At 40.8% G+C, this 17,822-nt stretch overlaps 8 protein-coding genes and 1 long non-coding RNA gene across 12 annotated transcripts in view; 5 read left to right on the forward strand and 4 right to left on the reverse strand.

The window, feature by feature from the left end:
* Positions 1-17,822, reverse strand: part of LOC149501960 (uncharacterized) — a 396,223-nt gene that overhangs the window by 156,684 nt on the left and 221,717 nt on the right. The window lies entirely within an intron of this gene.
* The window catches only part of NetA (Netrin-A), a 215,628-nt gene that overhangs the window by 21,848 nt on the left and 175,958 nt on the right, over positions 1-17,822 (forward strand). The gene's annotated exons all lie outside the window — the stretch shown is intronic.
* On the forward strand, positions 62-489 carry LOC114249641 (bombyxin C-2). Its single transcript, XM_028183279.2, has one exon. The coding sequence runs from the start codon at positions 119-121 to the stop codon at positions 395-397; it is 279 nt and encodes a 92-aa protein (XP_028039080.2). The 5' UTR covers positions 62-118; the 3' UTR covers positions 398-489.
* Positions 3,069-3,463, reverse strand: LOC114249651 (bombyxin B-8). Its single transcript, XM_028183289.2, has one exon. It carries the CDS (start codon positions 3,410-3,412, stop codon positions 3,146-3,148), a length of 267 nt encoding a protein of 88 aa, XP_028039090.2. The 5' UTR covers positions 3,413-3,463; the 3' UTR covers positions 3,069-3,145.
* Positions 4,406-5,157, forward strand: LOC114249650 (bombyxin A-8). Its single transcript, XM_028183287.2, has one exon. It carries the CDS (start codon positions 4,821-4,823, stop codon positions 5,088-5,090), a length of 270 nt encoding a protein of 89 aa, XP_028039088.2. The 5' UTR covers positions 4,406-4,820; the 3' UTR covers positions 5,091-5,157.
* LOC114249648 (bombyxin B-7-like) lies at positions 11,329-11,661 on the reverse strand. Its single transcript, XM_028183285.2, has one exon. The coding sequence runs from the start codon at positions 11,617-11,619 to the stop codon at positions 11,347-11,349; it is 273 nt and encodes a 90-aa protein (XP_028039086.2). The 5' UTR covers positions 11,620-11,661; the 3' UTR covers positions 11,329-11,346.
* Positions 12,095-12,514, forward strand: LOC114249639 (bombyxin A-6). Its single transcript, XM_028183276.2, has one exon. The coding sequence runs from the start codon at positions 12,160-12,162 to the stop codon at positions 12,436-12,438; it is 279 nt and encodes a 92-aa protein (XP_028039077.2). The 5' UTR covers positions 12,095-12,159; the 3' UTR covers positions 12,439-12,514.
* On the reverse strand, positions 16,236-16,589 carry LOC114249652 (bombyxin B-10). The gene has a single exon (XM_028183290.2). It carries the CDS (start codon positions 16,546-16,548, stop codon positions 16,285-16,287), a length of 264 nt encoding a protein of 87 aa, XP_028039091.2. The 5' UTR covers positions 16,549-16,589; the 3' UTR covers positions 16,236-16,284.
* Bbx-f1 (bombyxin F1) lies at positions 16,497-17,309 on the forward strand. The gene has a single exon (XM_028183274.2). The coding sequence runs from the start codon at positions 16,964-16,966 to the stop codon at positions 17,249-17,251; it is 288 nt and encodes a 95-aa protein (XP_028039075.2). The 5' UTR covers positions 16,497-16,963; the 3' UTR covers positions 17,252-17,309.

Consider the following 17,822-nt stretch of genomic DNA (forward strand, 5'->3'; position numbering starts at 1 on the left):
CGTGCTCACATACTTGACTGTATACTAATTAACCAAGTTTCCATATAAAATGAGAGACTTTCGCACTCTCGCAACATTGACATCCTGCATCACAACGAGTAGCACGTAAGGAATCATCATGAAACTGGTCATACTCCTTGTTGTCGTTTCTGCCATGCTCGTCTTAGGAGGAGCACAGACAGCCAGCCAATTTTATTGTGGAGAATTTTTGGCGCGTACAATGTCCAGCCTGTGTTGGCCGAAAATGCCGAAACGAAGCGGATCCCAGTACGCGGGCTACGGCTGGCCGTGGCTGCCCCCCTTCTCCTCGTCTCGTGGGAAACGCGGTATTGTCGATGAGTGCTGCTACAGGCCCTGCACAATAGACGTTCTGAAGTTATACTGTGATAATCAGTAGAGTAGTAACGGAAATTTATCCAATTTGAAAATTTTTATTAACGCGTTATCTGGATTAAATAAATGGTTAACTTAAAAATATATGTTTTATTAAAATAAAAACACTACTACTTCTACGTCTCGTCTACGTCTACTTTTATGTCCAGGGTCTTTTTTGGTCATCAAATGAGTTCTGTGATAACATATTATTTACGAAAATGATTATTTACATTATTTTCGACTTGAATACCAAACATACCTTTGAATAGAGGTGATAAAAAAGCCACTGAGACTTTCTAGACTTGAGAGAAGTTCATGTTGTGTATAAGATATGTGCACAGCATGCAAGTTTCTCAAACATCCCTTAAAACAAGTTTGTTTTTAAGACGAGTAAAAAAGAGTCCTCCAATAAAGTAGTACTATTTGCAATACAGTAGAAGATGCATGTCACATTGTAATGGAGTGTTTGAGTAATGAAGTACAGGGACCGAGTTTGAGTAGGACCAGATCGGCCGATATTGGTATTATTTTTAGTGATCAGACAGGTGAGCAAGCTTATTTCAGACCTGGTGTTAACTTGTTACCGGAATCCATACACGAGAATACTGCCACCCACATTGAGATAAAGATTTAATAGTTTATCTACCTTCTATCTTTTAGCAAACAGAGGTTCACTGCTCCTCCTGTTATGTTTTTTTTTTATTGCTTAGATGTGTGGACGAGCTCACAGCCCACCTAGTGTTAAGTGGTTACTGGAGCCCATAGACATCTACAACGTAAATGCGCCACACACCTTGAGATATAGTTCTAAGGTCTCAGTATAGTCACAACGGCTGCCCCACCCTTCAAACCGAAACGCATTACTGCTTTACGGCAGAAATAGGCGGGGCGGTGGTACCTACCCGTGCGGACTCACAAAAGGTCCTACCACCAGTAATTACGCAAATTATAATTTTTGCGGGTTTGATTTTTATTGCACGATGTTATTCCTTCACCGTGGAAGTCAATCGTGAACATTTGTTGAGTACGTATTTCATTAGAAAAATTGGTACCCGCCAGCGAGATTCGAACACCAGTGCATCGCTCGATACGAATGCACCGGACGTCTTATCCTTTAGGCCACGACGACTTTTAAACGACGACTTTTATGTCTACATAAGCCTTCTTCAAACCTCGCCACAACGATCGGCCCTTCGCTGTCTGCATCCAGCGGATTCCCGCGAACCTCAATTGGTCGTTGGTCCAGTTTGTGGGAAGTTTACCCACGCTAGTTTTTCCGGTACCGGTTGCCACTCGATAATCGGTAATCCTTTGGGCTATATCGGTCACTTCGGTCGGTTTTCCTGCGAATCTCCTTATTTCTGATATTACCTCGCAGGAAAACTTCAAGCACACTCATCTCTATTGCTCTTTCTGTGACCTTGAGCCTCCGAATAAGGCACAATTTGAGCGAACACATTTCATTGCCATATGTTTTTTTCCCTACCCTTTTGCTGGTAGTAGGATATTCCCCTCCCGAACTACTGTTAGTAGTTCGTCATGAATTAGACGCAATAATTTTATTCCCGTCATTAAAATCTTTGCCAGACCATACTGTGTGCTACGAAGGTCAAGTAATACATAGGGATCACCTTCGACGGAGGGATGACGTTCGGTTCCCACATTAAATTAGTACGCAACTGAGCCGCGTTTCTACTAGGTCGACTTTACCCCATGATTTGTAAGCGAAGTAAGTTGTCCCTTCATACTAAAGTGATACTCTACAAAACTTGTATAGGTTCCGTCATGACCTATGCAAGTGTAGTGTTCGCTTACGCGGCCCGCTTGCATACAAACTCTCTTCAGGTTATCCAATCCCGTGTCTACCGGATAGACGTCAGAATATCGTGGTACGTGAGAAACGTCGACCTTCACGACGATTTAAATTTAGAACTGATACGTAAGTATTTAAGTTAGCGTCAGAACGCTACTTCGAGAAAGTGGCGCGACACGAAAATCCTCTTAACGTGGTCGCCGTTAGTAACTTATTCGACTCACTTTGCTCTTGCTAGGGCTACTGTAAGCAAATTCTCTCAGTTAGAGCTTTTTCAAAAACTGACTTATTCGGGTAGCTGGAAGTCATCATGCTTGCGTACGAGACCGTTTTAATAGCTTTCGAGAACAACTTATCGGAACTGAATCGGAAACGAGATATATCTATAATTCTTCAAACGAGTATTATCACCCTTTGTGAAGAACAGTACTACCACCCTTCTAGTCCATGCCAGGGCAATATTTCCATCGATAATTACGGAATTATATAAATTCTGAAGGGCTTTAAGGACCAGTTTTCCACCGTCCTCAGAAGCTTAGCTGTATTCCATCACCATCTGGTACCCTGTTATCTTTAAGCTGTTGAGAGCCATTCTATTCTCGCACAGGCTGATGCAGGGTATATCTGACTTTAATGGCTTATGGCTTAAATTAGAGCGCATTGCTGCATCGCGGCAGACAATATGCAGGATGGAAGTACCTATCTATGATAGCGATAAGGCTCCCTTGTAGAAAGCGGTAAAATTATCCAGAAATAAAAAGGTTTTTGTTTATTGAGTCAAATTTCCCGCTTTTCTGTAATATCGCAATGTATCCTAAAGGCAAGATTAGCCAATCCAGTATTGCATTAATATTTAGGATGATTTAGTTAAATTAACGAATTCAAGAGAATGAATGATATTTATTAAAATGAATTTGAAATAAATTTAGTACAGTTTGCAGGTCACGTAGAAATACTCTATCCGCAGTACGATGCGAGAACGTCAAGTGTGCAAGGCCGGAAACAGCATTCGTCCACTACGCCGCGTTTCCCGCGAGATCCCAAGTATGCCTTCTGCCAGAAGTAGGGCTTGTACTGAGCACCTCCGCGTTTCACCACTCCGAAGCACAAGTCGGCGAGTGTATCCGCCAAGTGAGATCCGCAATACGTACGCGCTACCTCCTGGGCCTCACCTGACCACATCAGGTTCAGCACGATTAATACAAAAATTACTGAAGTCTTCATTGTGGTTCTTTTTAAAGGATTTTGTAGAAAAGTCCTTATCAATCGAAAGTAGTTATTCGAGTGCCATTTAATCAAGATGAATTTCCTATTTTATACTGAAAACTCCTTTATTATTCAATTAATTCCACCTCGTAACGTTGTGTAGGTGGACGTCAAAAGCAATCGACGCACGCAATTTAGTCTCGTGCCTTTATTGTGACAGGGCGGGTTTATAGGTGCTTGGACGTATACTACACAGTGTCAAACCGATTACGTTGACGTAGACCTTCCTAAAGGATCATTGCGACTAGGCATTATCGCTGAATGCGACCTCCAGGCTTGAACGCAGGAGGTCCCTCCTTACTGTTGAACGCATTTTGATTGTGTGGCGGGTAGCCATCATACAACGCAAGATAATTGACAGATGCCTGAATCTCGCTTACGACATTTTCAAGATAAAGCGCATATATACAAGTTCCGAACAACAGCATTTGGACCGTCCGTCTACCGAGCAAATATCACCCGCTCGGTGGAAGATCTTCTGTCCATCGTATACCTACACTTGGTGACCTGCGACGGAACAATTGCAGCCTTCACACTTCATCATCAGCGCATCAAGAATTTCGGCTACCATAATTCCCGCGTTCTCGCAGATAAAAGCAAGTCATCGACAGTCGTCCCACAGCAAGCCAGCATCGCAGCCTCAACAGGATCATCGCAGCCGACTCACCGCGCCTCCTGGTCCTACGGCACGCACCTACACTGCCTCATCACGCCACTACAGTTCATCGCAGTCCACGACCGGATCATCAACGCTTGGAGTCACATATCTTCGGCGTGGCAGCTCTGCACACATGGACTACTGACGATACGCACGCAACATTCAAGCTCAGTCTCGACTCACCGCAGACTTCGAGCAGTACTGGCGACAATCACGCATCATTCAAGCTCAGTTTCGAAAATAAAATGAAATTCACTTAAAATAAATACACACATACCAGAATGATACGAAAAAAGATACAAAAGTATTAAAAAATATGACAATGGCATGAGAATAATATATTCTAACTTGGATGAATTACTGTGGCTTTGTGTCTTCCTAGTCTAACTTCTAATCTACCTAGTCATTAAGGCAACTTATTTTATAAATATAATTTTCACAAACACTCTACGCAACCAAAGCGCAAATAAGTCAATGTCGTCGTAAACAAATACATCAACTAATGTGTCTCGACACATTCAGTTCATTGATTTCCATTGAATTATTGTTCCGAACGTATCTAAGACAAATTATACCTCCTCGAGAATTTGTTAATATTCATGAATCAATTTCCTACATATAAATCGCAGGCTGTGAACATTCGCCACATTCACATTTCATCAGTCGCATCAGCAAGACGTCCTCCGAAACATACTTTAGTCGACAAACATGAAGTTACTCTTTACTATTGCGTTAATGTTGTCAACAGTAATGTGGGTGTCAACACAACAGCCACAAGAAGTGCACACGTATTGCGGGCGCCACTTGGCTCGCACTATGGCCGACCTGTGCTGGGAAGCGGGCGTAGACAAGCGCAGCGATGCTCAGTTCTCGAGCTACGGCTCCGCGTGGCTGATGCCGTACTCAGCAGGACGCGGCATCGTGGATGAGTGCTGTCTCAGACCCTGCAGCGTGGACGTGCTTCTGTCGTACTGTTAGACCACTCCTTTACCAAACTAATTCGTTCTCAAAACATTTGGAAATAAATAGCTGTAAATAACAAAAAGTTGTTCTTCTCTTCCTGAACCATAACTAGAAGTGTTGACTGGCGATACACATACGATTTTTAGACTTTATGTCGTTGATTTCGATTGGCAAAAGCAAAATAGAAAATTTTGTCATGCTCTCGAGCCTAGGGCAAACGTTAATTTTCATGGCGTGGTTAGGCTCAGGGCTCACGCCTGGCTAATATATATTAAGCGGTTATCAGAGCTCAAAGTATTCACAGTTACTTGGGGAACTAGAACCCAGGAACAATTATATTACTGCGTAGTACTTTTCTTAATCAAAAAATTACTTAAAACCAATAAATCAAGTCAAAGGAAAATCTCACGTAAGAGAGCAAATTTATGCCTAGTATGAATAGGTGACTAGGAGTAGGCCTATAGCTGTTTAGGTTTTTCAGTTTTTACAGATAGCATTCACAAGTGCTCACGGCTAACAGCCTAATGATAAATAATGAATTGATAGAGCTAGTGGAAGGCCCACCTAAGTGCGTACAACTAGATCATCTATCTGTGAAAGTTAGTAAAACTAAAGACATGATTTAATTATAATCTGAAATGTTAGACTATATACGATGCCTTCGACCCGTTATCTATATTATACCTATATTATACCTAGTCAGGTCATAAATTCTGTCACATGTTTAATGTAAAATAATTGAAACAAGTTTATTCATTATGTAACCATTCATATACCAAAATAAACTTAACAAAACATAGATTCTTATGACACTAAAGTTTATTCAAAATGACCTCCGTGATTTTGAATACAGGCCTTCAATCTGCGCGGCCAGTCGTCTATCGCAGCACGAACGAGGTCCATGTCAATACCGGCGGCTGCCTTAATCAAGGATGTCTTGAGTGACTCCAAATTGGGATGAGGCTTTGAGCACGCCTTTTCCTCCAAGTGTTGCCATATCTTGTAATCTAACGGATTCAAATCTGGACTGGAGGAGGGCCAGTCTTCGTGCCGGATGAAGTCGATTTCACGCGCCGCCAGCCAGTCTTGTGTGCTCTTCGCTCTATGAGCTGGCGCCGAATCTTGTTGGAATACCCAGTGCCTGTTATTGAACATGGTATGAGAAACAGGTTCCACAAGGTTCGTCAGGACTGTATTTTGATACACAACTGCATTCGTTTTTACACCTTTCTCACAAAAATGTACCTCTGTTAAGCCCTAAGAAACTCCCAACCATACCATGAGCGAGGATGGAAAATGACCTCGTTGGACACGCGGAATACGGTTGCTCGCTTCTTCACTATTGTGTGCGTACACCTTATCATTTTGTTTGTTGTAGCTCTCTTCTACGGTAAAAATTTTTTCATCCGAAAAAAGAATTTCCCGATATTTTTTTCCCGCGTACCGCTTCAACAAGGCGCGGCATCTCTTCAGTCTCAGGTCCATTAGACGAGCCTTCAAACGATATCCTGTTTTTCTTCGATATGCCCGAAGCCCTAAGTCTTCATTTAACACCCTTTTCACCGTGGTTCTGCTTAACCCCATCTAAAGGCCAACAGTTTCTGCTTACGTTTGGGATTTCTTTGAATTCGCGCCTTCACAGCTTTTATCACTGCTGGAGTCCTAACAGACTGAGGGCGACCACTTCTTGACCTGTCATCTACACTAGAGTCTTCATTGTATCGTTTGATGGTACGATAAACGAATCTTTTGGTTATATTCAAACTTTTCAGTATGTTAAAAATTTGAATTGGCGCGTAACTGCAACGATGCAACGCAATAACTGCAACACGGTCTTCTTTAAGCGTCCACTCCATATTTTAAAATGAGTAAAATTTCTAAAAGTATACATTTTTATTTTCATGAACAATTCGAAATTCGAATTCAATAAACTTTTTTGTAGCCAGCATTCTAAAAGAAAAGTTTTTACTGTGTGACAATACTTATGACCTGACTAGTTATATAAAAATGAATTGCTGTTCGTTAGTCTCGCTAAAACTCGAGAACGGCTGGACCGATTTGGCTAATTTTGGTCTTAAATTATTTGTAGAAGTCCAGAGAAGGCTTAAAAGGTAAAAAATAAATAAAAAAGACGTGTGGCAATCGGAGACTGCCGCGGTAAAGCTATTGCAGCATTTTTTATCTACTTATGCAATTATAAATCGACAATAATAATTTAATATTAAAACAACAATAAAATAAGATCCGGCGAGAAACTCAATGGGCTAACTTTCAATGAATCTGCTACATTGTGAGTATTCCATTTTGACCGCGCACTCACTAGAGGGCGCTACATGGGATAGAGACACGCCTTTGGATGCTAGTTCTAACTCTCATTCGCTCAGAATCAACGGTTTAGCTAGTTTATTTTTAATGCCACTCCAATCACTGAATGAGTAGTAGGAGTAGTAATAAAATTCTTCGACTAAGCGATAGAAAGTGGCACGCTCAACGCATTGTAATGTGATATAATTTTCTATTTTACAATTCCGTTTGTCGCCGATAGATGGCGCTTGACCCAAAGCTGAATCGTGCTATCGTTGTGTTACCAACGAAATTATATCACATATTTTGATAGTACATAAATCGGTGCTTAGATTTCTTACTTTAAACACTACACAAGCGCAATGTGTGAATGTGTTGAACGCGAGCTACATGGTAGGCGGAGTGAGGGGTGGAAGGTTTTTTTCGTTACGGAATTTCACGATTCCGCTCTCAAGCCGCGCTCAAGGCCCGCGATAAAATCTATGCAATAGCTTAAAAATGTTTTTCCTTTGATGTGTCCCCCGACGGACGGATTCCTTTTGTTTGTTTTATGTTTATTTTATACAAAAGCTTAGGCCTTTTATTTATCGATTGAGGCACTACGAAGTCTGCCGGGTCAGCTAGTTATATATAAACTAGTCAGGTCATAAGTATTGTCACACAGTAAAAACTTTTCTTTTAGAATGCTGGCCACAAAAAAGTGTATTGAATTGGAATTTCGAATTGTTCATAAAAATAAAAATGTATACTTTTAGAATTTTACTCATTTTTAAATATGGAGTTGACGCTTAAACAAGACCGTGTTGCAGTTATTGGGTTGCATCGTTGCGGTTACGCGCCAATTCAAATTTTGAACATACTGAAAAATTTGAATATAACCAAAAGATTCGTTTATCGTACCATCAAACGATACAATGAAGACTCTAGTGTAGATGACAGGTCAAGAAGTGGTCGCCCTCGGTCTGTTAGGACTCCAGCAGTGATAAAAGCTGTGAAGGCGCGAATTCAAAGAAATCCCAAACGTAAGCAGAAACTGTTGGCCCTTCAGATGGGGTTAAGCAGAACCACGGTGAAAAGGGTGTTAAATGAAGACTTAGGGCTTGGGGCATATCGAAAAAAAACAGGACATCGTTTGAATGCTTGTCTAATGGATTTGAGACTGAAGAGATGCCGCGCTTTGTGGAAGCGGTACGCGGGAAAAAAATATCGGAAAATTCTTTTTTCGGATGAAAAAATTTTTACCGTAGAAGAGAGCTACAACAAACGAAATGATAAAGTGTACGCACACAGTAGTGAAGAAGCGAGCAACCGTATTCCGCGTGTCCAACGAGGTCATTTTCCATCCTCGCTCATGGTATGGTTGGGAGTTTCTTATTGGGGCTTAACAGAGGTACATTTTTGTGAGAAAGGTGTAAAAAAGAATGCAGTTGTGTATCAAAATACAGTCCTGACGAACCTTGTGGAACCTGTTTCTCATACCATGTTCAATAACAGGCACTGGGTATTCCAAAAAGATTCGGCGCCAGCTCATAGAGCGAAGAGCACACAAGACTGGCTGGCGGCGCGTGAAATCGACTTCATCCGGCACGAAGACTGGCCCTCCTCCAGTCCAGATTTGAATCCGTTAGATTACAAGATATGGCAACACTTGGAGGAAAAGGCGTGCTCAAAGCCTCATCCCAATTTGGAGTCACTCAAGACATCCTTGATTAAGGCAGCCGCCGGTATTGACATGGACCTCGTTCGTGCTGCGATAGACGACTGGCCGCGCAGATTGAAGGCCTGTATTCAAAATCACGGAGGTCATTTTGAATAAACTTTAGTGTTATAAGAATCTATGTTTTGTTAAGTTCATTTTGGTATATGAATGGTTACATAATGAATAAACTTGTTTCAATTATTTTACATTAAACATGTGACAGAATTTATGACCTGACTAGGTAAATCTACAGTGGTTTTTACGGATGTTCCGTTATAACTACTGAACCATGTACCCGATTGACTTGAAACTTGGTCTCCATGTAGAAAATACATGTACTTAATGGATAGGCTAATTTTTATATGAGTGGTGGGCTCTCTACACCAGCTGCGGGGTTGTTAATGATGAGAATGATTGTGGGGGTGAGAAATAATAATGTTAATTTTAAATGCCCAGCGAAGCGGACGGGTACAGCTGGTATTCTTATACATTTTAATGTGTAAATTTCGTTGTTACTATTAATCTCTGTTGCTTATTAAATTTATTTCGAAATAAAATAAGAGACTATAATATTTTTACATTAGGTACTATTCGGAGTGCTTATTGAATAATAACAATATTTTCGTCCTATTAAGGTGATTATTGACTTTAGCTTAACTAAATAATTTCCTTAATTCCTTAATATCGTGACTTGTAGAATAAGTACAGCAAGAGTATGCGAGCGTGCTGAGTTTCTCGGCGGATTTTCTCATTAGGTGGCAATTCCGATTCGGTAGTAGATACGCTCGCGGAGTAGAGCGGCTACGCGATCCACTGAGAAGATCCAGGGAGGAATTCAGTGAGCTGTGTTTGAGGGCTAATTTACTCGTCGAACCTTTCGTAGCAAGCGAGAATGGTTAGCGGTGTTTAAAAGCACGGACTGAGGTACCTAAAAGCACCGATAGTGGATCGGGAGGACACGAAATGAGGTGTTTAGGGAGACGGCGACTGTTCGGTCCGCAGCATCGTATATAGTTGCCGGGGGCACGATAAGGGAGTTACCGTGTCGCGCCGTTTTTGCGAAATGGCGCACTGGCGTTGACTGTAAACACTTACTAATGGAAACAAGGTCGTCCACGTTCCTCACGATCCACGGTGTTCCGACGGCTATCCTGCAAAAATGGGATTGAATGATTTGAAGGGGGTTTAAGTTAGTGCGGGCCGCGTGAGCGAATCTTACACCTGGATAGGTCATGACTTTACGTATGGAAGCTTTATAGAGATTCACCTTATATCGAAGGGATAATTTACTTCGCTTGCAATTCATCGGTTAGTTAGATCATCACTAGGGGAGTTCGGGCAGCTGTTAGCAAGCCTTCCCTTCCTTAATTTGATTCAACCGTTCTACACACTTCTCAAATTCTCTAAAACAGTTGCGATCCTTTCTTTCCAAATAAAGCCAACAGTAAAATGGTATTGCTTAACCAAGCAAACTGTAGGCTTAACGCATAGGCCAACTGAAAGTAGAGTGGATACTAAAAGCATCAGCCAAGTAGTTAAAGGCTATAATCTTGCACATTTAAGTTACTAATAATATCGCTGAACTACAAGCAGTTTTGTTGAATTGGACCATAGAAACTTTTGAGCCGAGCTAAAGACGGACTCCACAATAGGTGTTTCAATAATAGTTCACTATGTAAATTTCTTGAGACTTTCTTTTTGTGTAAGCGCCGGTTTTTAAATCTGGTTTTATTATTATCGATTATTACAAATAAAACACCACACAAAAGAAGAAAGAACTGTCATTGTGAAGGGACGGGGATGGAGAAGAAGAAAGTGTGGACAAGGAATTAGAGAAGATTGGGTCAGTCGAACCGTAAGTCCCGTTTCAGTCAACCTACCGGTCGGTCTCTCGATATCAATACTGCTGTAAATTGGAATGTCGCCGAAAACCCGAGAACATCAGTTTGCCAACGTTCTCAACAACAGAACATTCTGTTTAATTATAGATCCCCTCTCATCAAATCTCAAAGGGACTAAAAGCTTAAGTTAATTTATAACACAATAAGGATAATCGCTGTTTTTGGGAACTAAATAATTTATAAATAAGCTTAGACAACTTAAAGCGCAGTTCGCAACAAAAATGTCCAAGTTTTATAAATCTAAAAATGAAAAATCTCCATCCCAAAAGCGTCCACTATTTTAAATAACTGAAATGCTTCTTTACTATGAGTTTATTAATTAAATCTTAATAGTACATAATCAATGACATTCGAGACACAAGTGAACCTAACCGCAGTAAGATAAGAGAACGTCCAGTGTGCAAGGCCGGAAACAGCATTCGTCCACTACGCCGCGTTTCCCGCGAGTGCCCAAGTGTTGTCTCGTCCAGAAGTAGGGCGCGTACTGCGCACCGCTGCGTTTCTCCACCCCGAAGCACAAGTCGGCGAGTGTATCCGCCAAGTGTCGGCCGCAGTACGTGCGCGCTACCTCCTGCGCCTCGCCTGAACACATCAGACTGATCACGACTACTAACATGAGCATTACTGAAGTCTTCATCATGGTGCTTTGTAATCGTTTTAGGAGAAGGTCCTTATCAGTCCAATGTATTGGATTCGAATGTGATGTAAGCAAGACGAGCTGGTTATTTTATATTGAAAACTCCTTAATTACTATTCAATTAATCCCACCTTACAATGTCGCGTGGGTCTATTAGGTGAACAGCACATTAGATACGAAAAATCGCCATCCGGCTGTATTCAGATTGTAATATATTTACTACTGCAGTCTGCATTCATTAAAATTTAAATTTACAATATTATTTTAAATTTGTAAATCTGATGCAATTAACTGCATTAACCAAAATATAATCTTTTGAACATTGTAAATGTGCAAAATTTGATACAGTTCATTGATTTTTATTCTGGTTAACGACTGGAACCTACGCAATGTCAAAAAAATCACATGTCCATGTGTTATTACATAAATATTCATGAACTAATTGTCCATATATAAATGAAGGGTGGCTTAGCTTTCTTCACATTCACATTTCATCAGTCGCATCAGCGAGACATCCTCCGAAAAACACTTCAGTCGTCAAACATGAAGTTACTCCTTGCTATTGCATTAATGTTGACAACAGTAATGTGGGCGTCAACACAACAGCCACAAGCAGTGCACACGTATTGCGGGCGCCACTTGGCTCGCACTATGGCCGACCTGTGCTGGGAAGCGGGCGTGGACAAGCGCAGCGGTGCTCAGTTCGCGAGCTACGGCTCCGCGTGGCTGATGCCGTACTCGGAAGGACGCGGCCAACGAGGCATCGTGGATGAGTGCTGTCTCAGACCCTGCAGCGTGGACGTGCTTCTGTCGTACTGTTAGACCACTTATTTATCGAACTGAATCATTGTTTAGAATCGTTTATCATCATTTAGAAATAAATTAACGAATAAAATAACTTTCTTCTTTTAATATTACAAACCAATGTTAGGGTTACAAGATTTACATATAACAAATTCTCTGTGGCGGTTTACTACTACTTAAACAGAATTTATTGGTTGCAACTTATTACAATGAAACATCGTAAGCTATCTTATATCCAACGAAAGGATGCATTCGAGAATTTGACCCCACTTTTGATTACGAACCCGTACGTTGTGTGTTGTCGGACACGCTTTTGTCTGGTTTTATTTTCGCACAAAGGTAAAGAGAGACTTCTTCTTCTTCTTTGCTTTACACTCTTGAGCGAGTGGTCGTAATCATCATGTGGTATAAGGAGGGGGCAGATTTGATACGCCTTACGATGTACCATTAGAATTTAGTACATGCTAGTTTTTACCAGTGACGGTTGGTAAATGTTTGTTTTGGAAATAAAACAATGCATACTTCTCAATCATTTATTTCAATTAATAATTCAAATCCTTACATACCCATGAGTAATTATTAATCATTTGCACTACTAATCAGTCAAATCGTTACCTATATATTTAGGTATTTTTGTTGATTAAGTTTTAATAAGCAAGAGAGGTCGTGGTACCCCCTTACGGGGACACGGAATGGACCTCGGGGTGAACCCCATGATGATTGGGCGAATGGCGGAGGCGGAGGTGTTGACGCGCCTAGTCGGGATTGGGATGCTCAAAGTGGTGCTCGGAGGGCGACCCCTTTTGAAGAGCACCGCTGTGCTTTTCGCGGGGTTGATGTCGATGTGCCACTTCCGGAACCACTGTCCCATGGTGGTAGCTGCGGTATGGAGTCGCCGATGTAACAACGACTTCGTCCAACACGAGTAGTAGATAGTCGTGTCATCGGCGAAGAGCGCCAGATGGGTCTCCGGAGACCGGGGTATATCGTTGAAATACAAACTGAACAGTAACGGGGAGAGGGCGGAGCCTTGCGAGACTCCAGCTGTAACGCGACGGGGCGAGAGCGCGTTCCCTCGACCCGATATCGGAACGAACGGTTCGACAAGTACACCCGTATCTTTAGTCGTTTACACGAGCTTAACTCGACTCGACTCAACCTCCAACGCGCGTTTTGGTATGCTTGGTCGTAAAAATAAACTCCACTCAAACGTCCTTGGAAAATTTTCCTAACCGGAGTAAAGTAAGCGAACTGTCAAGTCAAGGTACGTCGCGACGTACCTTGAACGTTCCTCAAGGCTGGTTTTCTATCAATGTCCAAATAGTATGTGGACCGCAAATGGAAATATATGATATTGTTGTGCAATGGCTTGGATCTGTGCATGATTCCCGCATATTTTGATAATTTAATTTTGATAATATTTATTAATAAAGTAAATAGTTCGAAGTTAGACATTTGAAACTCTTTATTTTATTTACCTACATAAGATTCATATTTTGCTTACTACCTGATAAATAAAGTCAATGCGATTATAAGTTTTATTTATATAATAATAAACTGGTGGTTGTGGAAAAGCACTTCAACAACACGATGCAACCAAAATCACACAAAAGCGGCGAATAAAAATACAAAGCCGGATCCGAAATCTAAAATAATAATAGGTTAGAAAATAAATAATACACTTTCAGATTTACCGCACGCACACATATTTACGAATAACTCAGCAACCAAAACATCAAACAAGTTCATCTAGTGTCAAACAGACAGCGGCAGCTTGACTTTGACATTAAACAATGACCATAGACTACAGAACTCTATGGGTTTGATGCTAGCTTGATCAAATTTTCATCATTATTACCTCACTCGAGGACAGTTGAGGAATATTGTAATGGTCGACTAAAAATACCAAACTCGAGTAAGTTTGGAGGGAATTCTCGAGCATCATCGGATGAGTTAAGAGTGGAGGACTATTTTACGAAAAGTCTAAAGATACGGGCAGTAGTCTCGTATCATGAGCACTAGGCACGTGTAAGTAATGCGAGTGATATTACTCCGGTAATATTACTCTACGATGTAATGCAACATCACACATTACGCGAAGGAAACAAACATCACACTATCACCCAACATGTTTCTGTTTCTTTCTTTGTCGTGTAATGTTGCTTAATACACGAACGGAACCGAGCGAGCGAGAGAGACCGATCGACGCTGCAACGCGATGGCTTGACGTGCAGTGCTACAGCACTACGAAAAATAAATGAGCAAGCGACACGGAATTATTCCTAGTGATTTTGAACCGTATGCCCTGGCCGCTAGGTACATTTTTATACCTATGGTACGTCTGAATTTTAATATAGGTATTTGTGTTTATATTTTTCATGCGGCCAGCCGGTAGCTCCCCGCAAGTAGTTACTTAATTTCTTATTCGCAACTTTTGTAAAATCGCTAGTCGCTCGTAATTGTTTAGTAATATTTCATATTAATTTTTGTGTTTGAATTACATAAGCACTTGTTTGAAGATAGTTTTATTATTTGTTTTAATGCGTGTTTAATAAGTGAAAGAAAGAATGGCGTCTAAATGAAAGTACAGTCCTCTTTGGATGCATTTTGAGGAGACCGCGCCGAAACAATGCGTCTACTGCTCTCGTATATTAACATTATCGTCGAGCTCAATTTGCAGTCTAAGTCGCCATAAGAAATCCGTTCATCCGACAATAAATTATATTAATTAAAAAATAAAATTATTATATTATTAAGTAAGTCAATCTCTGTCAAGTAATATAACAGTATATTACAATACAAATTATGAACACATAACTTAGGTAAAGATTCGGGTGTATAGATACAATGTATTCGTCACAGTATCTATTGAACGCACCGAGTAATGTTAAGAGTGATGTGTAATGTTTTCGAGTAATATCACCTGTCTGTAAAAGTGATGTTATATCACATTACATTGGGAAGTGATGTTTTACGCAAGTCTAGAAGAAACCGATTTAAAAAAAATATATTTACCTATACATATATGCATAAATGACAATGAGCTCACAGCCCATAGCTCATAGAAGTCGTCGTGGCCTAAAGGATAAGACGTCCGGTGCATTCGTATCGAGCGATGCACCGGTGTTCGAATCCCGCAGGCGAGTACCAATTTTTCTAATGAAATACGTACTTAACAAATGTTCACGATTGACTTCCACGGTGAAGGAATAACATCGTGTAATAAAAATTAAACCCGCAAAGTTATAATTTGCGTAATTACTGGTGGTAGGACCTCTTGTGAGTCCGCACGGGTAGGTACCACCGCCCCGCCTATTTCTGCCGTGAAGCAGTAATACGTTTCGGTTTGAAGGGTGGGGTAGCCGTTGTGACAATATTGAGACCTTAGAACTATATCTCAAGGTGTGTGGCGCATTTACGTTATAGATGTCTATGGGCTCCAGTAACCACTTAACACCAGGTGGGCTGTGAGCTCGTCCACGCATCTAAGCAAAAAAAAAAAAAAAGCCCACCTGAAGTAGGTTACTAGAGTCCTGAGACACAACAATTCGAATTTCATCGTTCACTCAGAAGTTAAAGTAATTTTACATTAAATGTATGTTTAATGTCAAAATTGTCTGAATTGTATAGCGGCAGTCCTGACCTTTAAATTAGAATGCAACAGAACTAAGCAGGATGGCGGTAGAACTAAGCAGGATAATGGCACTGCCCATCCTAGCTCTCAGTACCAACTCGCCATTAATAATAACGGAAATTCATAAATTTTTTTATTTGATTATTTTTATGCAAAAGAAAACCATTCATTTGTTGTTCAGTTACTTAGATTTTTTTTAATCCGTCATTATTTGAGATCCAAGAAACAGCTTAGTCGCAGTAAGATAAGAGAACGTCAAGTGTGCAAGGCCGGAAACAGCATTCGTCCACTACGCCGCGTTTCCCGCGAGATCCCAAGTATTGTCTCGTCCAGAAGTAGGGCGCGTACTGCGCACCGCTGCGCTTCTCCACCCCGAAGCACAAGTCGGCGAGTGTATCCGCCAAGTGTCGGCCGCAGTACGTACGCGCTACCTCCTGCGCCTCGCCTGAATACATCAGACTGATCACGACTAAGAAAATTAAAATAGTCTTCATTGTAATAGATTTGATTTACACAAAGCTTCTGTTCAGTCCAACGATTGTATTGGATGTGATGTAAACGAAAGGAAAATATTCTTTTATACTGAAAATCCATTAATTATTATTCAATTGTGTCCACCTGTTTATAATGTGTAGGAAGATGTATTTTGCGTCACAGATGTGTCTTCTACTCAGCCCACGTCAAATCTGGATATATTTATTAAAGGGGGGTTGAAATAAAATCTTCAAGAATTTGTGCAAAACCTACACATTGTCGAAACAGTTACCTAAACAAATAATGTATGCTGAATATTCATAACAGAGGATCTGATATAAAAGCATGGCCGACATCACATTCATTACAATGTGATTTCGAGTTTCAAGAGAGTTCTGATCTCATAAAACAACGAGTGGACTTACTAAAAAAGCCATGAAGTTGGTTGTTATCGTCCTGTTGGTGATTTCCGTCAGCATTTTGGTGTCAGCGCAAGAGTTAGGAGGCTCTCGTAGATATTGTGGACGTCACCTAGCTCACACTATGGCAGTGCTCTGCTGGGGCATAGATGAAATGTCAGCCGAGAAACGTAATAGTGATATGGTTTATGAAGACCTCGGCATGCCCGAACTTCTCCCGGCTGATGCTCGTAAAAAGCGAGGCATCATCGATGAATGTTGTCTCCAAGCCTGCACCCGGGACGTCCTTCTGTCTTACTGCTAGACGACAGTTAAATACAACCAAAAGTTTTCACAACTACTTCAATAAATCTTTAACTTAATATGTATTTTTATTTTCCTAGACTGTTCCTAGTAAGGAGATCCTAGTAATGATAACGGATCTAACAGTTTAAAATATTAAATTATCATTGGTTCTTAATAAGTATGCCAAATTTTGAGTTAATTCGACGTTTTGAAGGGGGTCAAATCATGTTCAAAGTTTCCTTTAGATATATACGTGCTGACATACGCATGAACCTAATAAAAGCGTTTAAAAAAATGGAAACATTATGCAGTAATACGATAAAAGTATATAAGTATAATATCCTTTCCGTATTAAAAGAGATGCTATTATTGCACTTACAGAGTATACTACAGTTGCGTGTCGGAGTTGACACGCACGATTTTTCTTTGGTACTACGGGGGTTCTATCCTTCGAACCGAAAAGGATGATTATTTATCTTTTTTTTGCCAATGTAGATGGATGAGCATACGGTCCGCCTGATGGTGAGTAATTAATGTGGTAGCAATACCAGAGGTACAGCTAAGCTGTCTACGACTGAGCACTCGCCGTA

Source organism: Bombyx mandarina, chromosome 11 (assembly GCF_030267445.1).
Source record: "Bombyx mandarina strain Sakado chromosome 11, ASM3026744v2".
Lineage (NCBI taxonomy): Eukaryota > Metazoa > Arthropoda > Insecta > Lepidoptera > Bombycidae > Bombyx > Bombyx mandarina.

What these genes read in the sequence shown, in the direction of transcription:
- LOC114249641 (XM_028183279.2), top strand. Translation starts at nt 119, where the DNA reads ATGAAACTGGTCATACTCCTTGTTGTCGTTTCTGCCATGCTCGTCTTA.
- LOC114249651 (XM_028183289.2), bottom strand. Translation starts at nt 3,412, where the DNA reads ATGAAGACTTCAGTAATTTTTGTATTAATCGTGCTGAACCTGATGTGG.
- LOC114249650 (XM_028183287.2), top strand. Translation starts at nt 4,821, where the DNA reads ATGAAGTTACTCTTTACTATTGCGTTAATGTTGTCAACAGTAATGTGG.
- LOC114249648 (XM_028183285.2), bottom strand. Translation starts at nt 11,619, where the DNA reads ATGATGAAGACTTCAGTAATGCTCATGTTAGTAGTCGTGATCAGTCTG.
- LOC114249639 (XM_028183276.2), top strand. Translation starts at nt 12,160, where the DNA reads ATGAAGTTACTCCTTGCTATTGCATTAATGTTGACAACAGTAATGTGG.
- LOC114249652 (XM_028183290.2), bottom strand. Translation starts at nt 16,548, where the DNA reads ATGAAGACTATTTTAATTTTCTTAGTCGTGATCAGTCTGATGTATTCA.
- Bbx-f1 (XM_028183274.2), top strand. Translation starts at nt 16,964, where the DNA reads ATGAAGTTGGTTGTTATCGTCCTGTTGGTGATTTCCGTCAGCATTTTG.